Below are 10290 nucleotides of genomic sequence, written 5' to 3'. Positions count from 1 at the left end.
TGTATGGTTGAATGCAGTACCTGTATTCAACCTGCAAGTGGAGCCAGAGTTCTCTAGAGGGTCTGGAGACCATCTAGCAAACTTTTTCAATTTTATGATTTTTTTTTTTACAGGGCGGCCGCCATCTTGCGGATGGTGAAGATTGACAAGTGGTCACAACCCGTCCTGCGGTAAGTGTTTGGTGTTTACCATTTAAGTTTAGGAGGTGATCGTTGATCGCCTCCTAAACGCTTTTAAAACGGGCGTCTGTCGCCATACAATGTAAGGCAGATGTTGATGCCCCGGGGAGGGGCCAGACATGGCCCATGATGCCGATCTCGGTGTTGCTGAATGCCTCGACATTTCTAAGCAAGTTTAAGTTTCATGACGTGTCAGGCACGTCATAGGTCGTTAAGTGACCGTTTTGCATGACGTGCCTGACCCGGCAATGGACGTCAATGGACTTGAGGCTTGGGGAAGCACGAGACATACCAGTAACAAAAGTAACAAAAGGTGGGTAAAGGTGATGGAAAACCCTTCCACTTAAAATTAAGGGGGTAGTAGAAGCATTATTAACATGTACATCACTACGGAATTTGATGGCGCTATATAAAACAATAAATAATAATAAATTATTAAACATTCATCTACAGAAACCAGACAAGCCAGAAGGCTTGTTCTTTCCCTCAGAAATCTCATGGTGTAAATCTATACAGGAGTATAAGCTCACTGTTAATGTTAAAAAGTGGGGACATCATAGCGCAGGCTATGAAGCAGTTCTCTGTTTTTGGTGACCATCTCATATTGGATTGTGTTGGGGAGGAAGGCTCACTGAAGAGCAACATATGTTCTGGGGCACAAACAAAAGCCCTTCACAAAATATAACAAATGTGTAAATCTCTGCTGTAAGATAACTCATAAGAATAGGTAGCCTCCCTAGAAGTAACCAACCATATTATAGAAGTTACAAAAGTTCTGGACTGTAGAGACTCCAGTAAGCAAATACAAATTTGTGCCAAGATGGTTACTTCTTATTTTGGACGCAGCCTTTAAATACAGAAAAGGGTTAAGAAAAAATGCATAGCCCTGAGCACTTAAAGTAGAGACAACAATTAGGCACTGACTACGTGTTATATTCCCCAAAAAACAAGGTAAGTAACAAGAATATTTTGAACCAGAAGTAAAGATAGAACAGCAAATCTTTATGGATTATTAGAGCCAAGCTTCATTTGTATATGTACATAAATTGAAACAGCTGATTAAAACATAACAAATGATCATCCCTGTTTATAATTAAAGACTAATAAAAAGTAGAAATGGAGAAGTTTGATGTGGTATACAAAAATTATGACCAATTTCTTCTAGGCTACTACATTTGTTCCAAAACAGAAACATTTTGTGTTCCTCTTTAGAAAAAAAAACACTTATGCTTAAAGGACCATGTGATTACTCACAATAAAATGGAAATAGGATGAGACAAGAACAAACAACAAAATGCCAAGCAATGCTAAGTAACAAATACAAGCAGCAATTTTACATAAATGAAAATAAGCCTCATATCAGTCATAAAATCTGAAATTGATATTAGGTAATATAGTTGATTGACGCAATGGCCCATATACTTTCATCTTCCATTAAACAGAGCGCTACAAGAAAACACCTTAGACTTAATATATTACGTCATAATATTCTGTCCATTTCAGCCAGCATATTTGGTGGTCCTTAATCTCCGAGGGCTGAAGTGTACACCATTAACCACATAACTGCTGAGCAGACCACTCAAACATTAAGACTCTGACAAACACCACTCTACCCTCTCATTCATTTTCACAGTATTATTTTTTTTTTATTCTCCAGATGTTCACAACCACCAAAACCGAACATACACAATCAGCATTACAGTGAAAACCGCTACTGCAGCAATTTTGGCATACGTGGAGCGCATGTTCAGGTACTTTGCATCTTGACGATACTTCTTTGACAAGGTTGAAAGGTTGCTTGCCTTTGAATCTAATGCTGTATAAAAAAAAAACACCATAATTAAGCAATGTTATGAGTGTACAACACACAGTCATGATATTATTAAAAATACATTAGTTCTTGGACATATGGTAGTGAGTAGCTAATTCCTATAGCATAACTTCCACACAAATAATGTCTTATAAGTTAAACGTAAACATCTAAAATGTGAAATATGAAAAATCGAGGCGTCCAAGTTTCAAATGTACTTGCACACGATAGTGTCACGTGTGATAATTAACACACATACGTATACTTAATACTTTATTTGAATGATCTTCAGTAAATCATATAATATATGACCTAAATAGAAAAATAATATATAGCAGGGGTGTCCAAGTTTTTTCTGCAGTGGGCCACTTCATCATAATTGTATACGTGCGCGGGCCGCACTCATTTTTCACTGTGACAAAAAATATGGCCTTTAATAAAATATGCAGATTAAAATAAAGTAAAATGACACAAAACCTTTACTCTTCCTCTCACTGATTTCTGGGCCTAGAAAGTTTTGCGACTACAAATTCAGGATTCCCTAGATTTATTCTAGGGATGAACTAAAATGAAAATTCTGGACCAAAACATTCAGGGTTCACTTAGCCAAAACCGAAAATGACCCCCACCTTTAAAAATAATAATAAAAACTCACATTTTTAATAAAAGTAGGTAACACACAATTGGACAAAATTAGCAATATGACTTGGCATGATAGGAGTGTGATTGGAGTGTAAATGCTGGTACCTAGGCATGATGGGACTGTGCTCGCTGTGATTGCTGTTAGCAATCACACTCCTATCACTACTCCCGCGGGCCGCATGTTGGACGCCCCTGATATATAGTGTAGTATGGACAAAAGTGATAAGTGTGCTAACGTTTATTATAATCCCATTTGCTTCTTCAAGCACATAAGCCAGCGCTGAGTTATGTAGACCTGCTCTTTAAAATTGTAATGTCTTTAAGGAGTAAGCAAAAGGCGCATGAAATTCCTTTATTCAAGTCTTCTTAATGGATGACTTTTTTTTCTAATTTTTGGAAGCCCGAGGTGTTGTGCTTCTCATGAGGTGCTTGTGTGTGCCCTGTTTTCCAACTCTGGTAATTCTTCCCCCCATGTGCCATTTCGGGTATCTTTGAAGCAGAGACCTGATCCTTCGGAAATTCCTTGACTTGGCACTCCCCAAAAGGGATATACCATGTCTTCCTTCCCTCCTCGGCCAGAAGGCCTGCAGGAGGTCCAGATCTTCTTGGTCCCCCGCCGAAGGAGGACCACTGTAAGGCATCCACTACCTCTCCCAACAAAGAACTGGAGTCCAGCATCACTGTGCAGTGTTCAAATGTCAAAACAAGTCCGTGTCCAAAATAAAATAAAATAAAATCGGTGCCAGTGTTCCCGCCGTGTTCAAATAAAACCGTGAAATCAAAAGAAATAAATTGTCACATGTGCACTTAAAACCGTGAGTATGATAAATAAAAAAAGCGTCCAGCCATATCCCTGTGACCGATTCAAAAAAAATTATTACACGCAGGCCCATAAGGGTCGAGGAATGAAAAGGTGCTCTGTAGCGAGCCATTAGTGCTCTTGGGGCACGTACTTCAACAACAATAGTGCAAGGTTGTGAAGGCGGCCCAAGACTACTCTGGGGCCTTAAATAAGACACCTCGGGCTCAAAGCTACCTCGGCCCTAAGGCCAGAGGATCAAGTTGTCCCCCCCCTACCACTAAGGTACTACACTTGATCTTGGCCAAAAGGCCAAGAAGCGATGACCTCTTGCCCTCCCTACAGTCATATTAATGAGCAGGTCTTCATCATATTATTCCGATATGCATTTGTTTAACCACTTCATGACAATGACTGATTTTATTTTTTGTACCCTTCGTGACAATGGCTGTTGTAACATTTCTGCGCTGCTTGTGTTTAGCTGTAATTTTATTCTTTCCCGCTTACTGAACCCACACAAGTTATATATTGTTTTTTTTAGGACAAGAAGGGCTTTCTTTAGATGTCATTGGTTTGATTGTATCATATTATATACTATTAAAAAAGTATAAAATATGGTGAAAAATGTAGAAAACAAACTTTCACTTGAAAAATCTTTTACTCATCTATAAAAGCTAACTCATCTATAAAAGCTAATGAAAAAACCTGCTAAATAGATTCTACTATTCGCCCTGAGTTTAGAAACACCCAATGTTTTTAGTTTTTTTTTGCTTTTTTCAGCATTTTATGGGGCAATAAGTACAGGTGGCGTTTTGCTATTTCAAAACCATTTTTTCCAAATCTGGTAATTCTTCCACCAATGTGCCATTTCGGGTATCTTTGAATCCGGGCAATGCAATTTACCCCATCAAACCATATATTTTTAAAAACTAGACACCCCAGGGTATTTCAAATGCTAGAATTTAACGCTTTCCATGCACTAATTATACCACCAGTCTTTGTCATACTTTGTGGTAGTCATTTTTGGCACATTTTTCAATGTTGAACTTTGACATTTGGTGATCCACTGCCCATGCCCTATTTGGTACATCTTTGAGCTTGGCCATTTCAGTACGCCCTATAAAACCATATATTTTTGAAAACTAGAAACCCCAGGGTATTTCAAATGCTGGTATTTTAACTATTTGCATGCACACATTTTACCAACAGCATTTTTTCAAAGTTTGCAGCAGTATTTTTGTGTGTGTATTTTCCCCCACACACATAGGTATGAATTTACAGCTCCTGGTATATGTCGCTGTCACACAACACCCCAATATGTATTCAGCAACATCTCCCGATACAGTGATACCACATGCATGGGGTTTGTCAGTTTGTTTGGTGGCTAAAAGGCCACATTTGGGACGTGTGCATTTTTCAAATTGGAAATCCCCCGGTGTCAACTGGGACATTGTTGAACCCGGCCAATTCAATTTACCCCGTCAAATCATAAATTTTTTTTTTTTTTTTAAAGTAGACACCCCATGGGCATTAAACATGCCAATATTTTAACTCTTTCCATGCGAGAATTGCTTTAAGCTAAAGCGCTAATTTTAAGACTTGCTCATTAAAACTATTTTAATATATACCGCATTTGCCCGAATAAGTCTTTAAAGTGGGGGTGCGGCCTATATTCGGGGTTTAGCGCAGGAATGCGCAATTCGTATCACCCGACGTCCGGGACGTGCAGTTCCGGGTGCCGGGCAGGGTTAGGATACAGATCTCCCGCAGCGCTGCAGGGGACCTGCATCCTACCCTCCGATACGCTGAGACAGCCTCCACTGCCAGCACTTCCCACGGGGGAGTGCCGTCACAGGAGACTATGTAAGCGCATCGCGCAGACGTTCACCGGCTGCGGCGATGAGCGCATAAACAACCTCCGCTGCCGGCACGTCTGCTTGATGTGCTTTAACAAAATGGTGAACGTCTGTGCGATGTACGTTATCTTCCTTGCCGGAACTTTTCACGGCGGAAGTGCCAGCACCGGAAGTTGTCCACTCGTATCGCGCAGACGTCCCCCGTCGGCCCCGCTAGACACCAGGGAGACTGTATTGGTAAGTCTAAAAAAACAAAAAATGAAAACGTAGGTTCATTAAAAACAGAGATGGGAGTGTTGGTTGAGAACCAGGAAAAAGCAGAAACTTTAAATAACTATTTTTCCTCAGTATGTATTGAGGAACCTATGGTAATGGATATACATAGGACTACTGATATACATAGGACTACCGAAATTTTTTTTTTCAGTCAAACTGCGATTGGATGGCTCAGGACAAGGTGCTGCAGCAACTAAAGAAAGTTAATGTTAACAAAGCTCCGGGGCCTGACGGTATTCACCCACAAGTACTTAAGGAGCTGAGAAACCTCTGTTTCTAATTTTTCGGGATTCTTTTCTTTCAGGAATTGTACCAGAGGATTGGAGGAAGGCAGATGTGGTTCCTATATTCAAAAAGGGTTCAAACTCTGTGCCCGGAAATTATAGACCTGTGAGCTTAACTTCTGTGGTTGGGAAAGTATTTGAAGGGCTGTTTAGGGATAATATTCAAGAATTCCTTGGGAAGAACAGTATTATTAGCAAAAATCAGCATGGTTTTATGAAACATAGGTCTTGTCAAACTAATTTAATTGCATTCTACGAAGAAGTAAGTAGAAGTGTAGATCAACAGTGGATGTAATCTACTTGGATTTTGCCAAGGCGTTTGACACGGTTCCACACAATAGGTTAGTATTCAAACTGAAGGAAATTGGTCTAGATGCTAATTCTTGTGCTTGGGTAGAACATTGGCTTAGAGATTCAATGTAGATAAATGTAGTTATGCACTTCGGGGTAGGGAATGCACAAGCAACCTACACCCTAAACGGTCGTGAGTTAGGGGTCACGACAAATGAGAAGGATTTGGGAATTGTTATAGACAACAAACTAGGCAACAATGTGCAATGTCAGTCAGCAGTTGCTAAGGCCAGTAAGGTATTGTTGTGTATAAAAAGGGGCATCAATTCGCGGGATAAAAATATAATTTTGCCTCTGTATAAATCAATGGTAAGGCTGCACCTTAAATATGCTGTGCAATTTTGGGCACCTATTCTAAAGAAGGATATCATAGCACTAGAAAGGGTGCAGAGGCGGGCTACAAAATTAATAAAAGGAATGGAGTAGGGCTGCAACAACTAATCGATAAAATCAATAATAATCGATAATGAAAATTGTTTAGCGATTATCGATTAGCAAAAGCTCTGAAAAATACCCCTCATTATATAATCCGTTTAGTCTGACTCACAGCAGCAGCTCCTACTTACCAGTCCCTCCCTGTTATCACTGTGACAACTGGCCCCGCCCCTTCCTTCTCCCAGAAGGCCAGAACCACATGGCTGTGACACTCATCTAACTAAGTATAAAATTAATATTTGGGTTGCTGAAAGTTAGGGGAGGTGGGGGTTAATTTAGGGGCAGTTATGGTTAATGGGGTGTTTAGGGGCAGCTATGGTTAATGGGGTGTTTAGGGTTAATTTAGGGCCAGCTATGGTTAATGGGGTGTTTAGGGTTAATTTAGGGGCAGTTATGGTTAATAGGGTGTTTAGGGTTAATTTAGGGGCAGCTATGGTTAATGGGGTGTTTAGGGTTAATATAGGAGCAGCTGTGGTTAATGAGGTGTTTGGGGTTAATTTGAGGCAGTTGTGGTTAATGGGGTGTTTAGGGTTAATTTAGAGGTAGTTATGGTTAATGGAGTGTTTAGGGTTAATTTAATGACGAGGACTGAGGGTTAATTTAATTAATTTAATAAAGTTAACTTAAGGTGCAGTTAGAGGTAAATGGGGGGGGGGCAGACTAAGGGGAATCTAAATCCTGGGGGCAGTGAAGATTAACCCAGTACTTATTTATAAAAGTATGGTGTCAGTGTGCTGTGAACGGGTCTGTGACTCTATGAGGGGACTATGAGATATCTGGGGGGTATAAGGCATATCTGGGGAGGATGGAGTGACATATCTGGGGGTATAAGGCATATATACGGTATAGAAGACATATGTGGGGATGGCAGCGTGGCATGTCTGGGAGGCAGTGTGGCATGTCTGGGGAGGATGGAGTGGTGTATCAGGGGGTATAAGGCGTATCAGGCACAGTGGCATATGTGGGAGGCAGCGTGGAGTGGCATATGTGGGAGGCAGCGTGGCAAGCCTGGGCTCAAATGTGCATAAATTGGGGGGGCTGGTTGGGAAATAAGGACAAGAAATGCATTTTATCAAAGTTTTTTTTTTTATTCTGCTGTTTGTATTTAACATCATTTGTTTATTAAATTATTTTAAATAAATGAAAAATGTACATTCATTTTTTTTATCCGATTAATCGAAAAAATAATCGGCCAACTAATCGATTATGAAAATAATCGTTAGTTGCAGCCCTATTTATGATTATTAACAGTGGCGTCACCACAGGGGGGCAAGGGGGGGCAATTGCCCCCCCTAGGTTAATCCTTGCCCCCCCTGTTGCCCCCCTGCCGAAATTGGAATAAAGTCGCAATGCGACTTTAAATCCAGTCTTTTTTTTTTATTTTATTTTTTTAATGTGGAGGAGAGAGAGGGTGCGGCCCGCGTAAGATCGGCAGCCAGGGCAACCGATCTTACTTGGGCCGCACCTCGAGCCCTGCTACTTACCTGTGGGAGGGTCTTCTGTACTGCATAGAGGAAGCGGAAGCTAGCAGAGAACGCAGAGGGAGGCCGCGCCCCCTGCTGAAATCTGTGAGCGGCATCGAGGAGCTGCAGTGCAGGTAGGGGGGTGGGGAGGGTGTTTGAATGAGTATGGGTGATTGAGGGAATTAATCTGTGAATGAATGAGTATATGAATGAATGTGTGTGTGTGTGTGATAGCATGGATGTGTAAGTGCTGGAACCTTGGCATGATGGAACTGTGATTGCTGTTAGAAATCACTCTCCTATCATGCCAAGCCAGCCAGTACATGCTGAAACCTAGCTAGCTGCCCCCCTTGTGTATTGATGCTGCCAGCAGTATGGGGTCTGCACATCACTTACAGCCACCCTGTACCAGCATGTACTGGCTGACTTGGCATGATAGGAGTGTGATTGCTAACAGCAATCACAGTCCCATCATGCCTAGGTTCCAGCATTTACTGGTTGGATGTGTAAGTGCTGGAACCTAGGCATGATGGGACTTTGATTGCTGTTAGCAATCACACTCCTATCATGCCAAGTCAGCCAGTACAAGCTGAAACCTAGCTAGCTGCCCCCTTGTGTATTGATGCTGCCAGCAGTATGGGGTCTGCACATCACTTACAGCCACCCTGTACCAGCATGTGGTGGCTGACTTGGCATGATAGGAGTGTTATTGCTAACAGCAATCACAGTCCCATCATGCCTAGGTTCCAGCATTTACTGGTTGGATGTGTAAGTGCTGGAACGTAGGCATAATGGGACTTTGATTGCTGTTAGCAATCACACTCCTATCATGCCAAGTCAGCCAGTACATGCTGAAACCTAGCTAGCTGCCCCCTTGTGTATTGATGCTGCCAGCAGTATGGGGTCTACACATCACTTACAGCCACCCTGTACCATCATGTACTGGCTGACCAGGCATGATAGGAGTGTGATTGCTAACAGCAATCACAGCAAGCACAGTCCCATCTTGCCTAGGTACCAGCATTTACTGGTTGCCTTGGTATGATAGGAGTGTGATTGCTGTGTGGGCAGTGTGGACGCAACCTGTGATCTATGCCTGTAATTTAGGGGGTTTTAAATATACCTTTTAATGACGTGTTTTTATGTGAATTCCAGTTGATCTATACCTGCAAAGCTGGGTTTTTGCGTTATTCTATAGAGCCATATCTATATATTTCCATACATTATTTATGTATACCTGCAAATACAGTGTGTGTATGTCTTATTCAGTTGATTAATACCTGCAAAGCTGTTTCCATGTATTTATTTGATCTATACCTGCAATGCTACTTTTCATATACTATTGTATACCTGCAAATACAGGATTTGTATGTCTGATTCTGTTTATTTTATATATACCTTCAGTGCTGAGATCACAAGTGAATATCAGTTCATCAGTTCAATATCTATACATGTAAAGCTTGGTTTGTGTGTTAATGTGTTGATCTATACCTGCTATCGGCAACTGGGGCTAATATTAATATAAATATGGGCAGCAGGGGCATCAATACACAAGGGGCAAAAACACTAAGGGGGGTATAAACGACAATGCAGTGTGAAAAATCCATCCTGATGTAGACGTCTGTGACGTAGATTGTGTCCTGCTGTTTGTGTGTTTTTGGTTATCAGTGTAGCAGAGTCTGTCCTCGGGTGTGTGTGTATAGGTGTTGGTGTGGCAGAGCCTGTCCTGGTGTGTGTGTTCAGTTGTCAGTGTGGCAGAGCCTGTCCTAGGGTGTGTGTTTGGGTGTCAATGTGTCAGAGCCTGTCCTGGTGTGTGTGTGTTTGGATGTGGGTGTGGCAGAGCCTGTCCTGATGTGTGTGGGTGTCTGTGTGGCAGAGCCTGTCCTGGTGTGTGTGTGTGTGTTTGGTTGTCAGTGTGGCAGAGCCTGTCCTGATGTGTGTGTCTGGGTGTTGATGTGACAGAGCCTGTGTTGGTGTGTGTGTTTGGGTGTCAATGTGTCAGAGCCTGTCCTGGTGTGTGTGTGTTTGGATGTGGGTGTGGCAGAGCCTGTCCTGATGTGTGTGGGTGTCTGTGTGGCAGAGCCTGTCCTGGTGTGTGTGTGTGTGTGTTTGGTTGTCAGTGTGGCAGAGCCTGTCCTGATGTGTGTGTCTGGGTGTTGATGTGACAGAGCCTGTGTTGGTGTGTGTGTTTGGTC

The 10290-nt window shown here is 41.9% G+C and overlaps 1 protein-coding gene and 1 pseudogene across 1 annotated transcript in view; both read right to left on the bottom strand.

Moving 5' to 3' along the window:
- Positions 1-1799: 1799 nt before the first annotated feature.
- Positions 1800-10290, bottom strand: part of SEC22B (SEC22 homolog B, vesicle trafficking protein) — a 35129-nt gene continuing 26638 nt past the window's right edge. The window contains exon 5 of the mRNA XM_053468646.1: positions 1800-1995. Within this exon, the coding sequence (XP_053324621.1) occupies positions 1841-1995 (155 nt within the window). The 3' untranslated portion in view covers positions 1800-1840. The remainder of the gene's footprint in view (positions 1996-10290) is intronic.
- On the bottom strand, positions 3576-3754 carry LOC128501035 (uncharacterized; annotated as a pseudogene).

The sequence above is a fragment of the Spea bombifrons genome, chromosome 6, assembly GCF_027358695.1.
Source record: "Spea bombifrons isolate aSpeBom1 chromosome 6, aSpeBom1.2.pri, whole genome shotgun sequence".
NCBI lineage: Eukaryota > Metazoa > Chordata > Amphibia > Anura > Pelobatidae > Spea > Spea bombifrons.
Note: the sequence above shows the minus strand (reverse complement) of the source record. Positions and strands in the feature narration are given on the sequence as shown.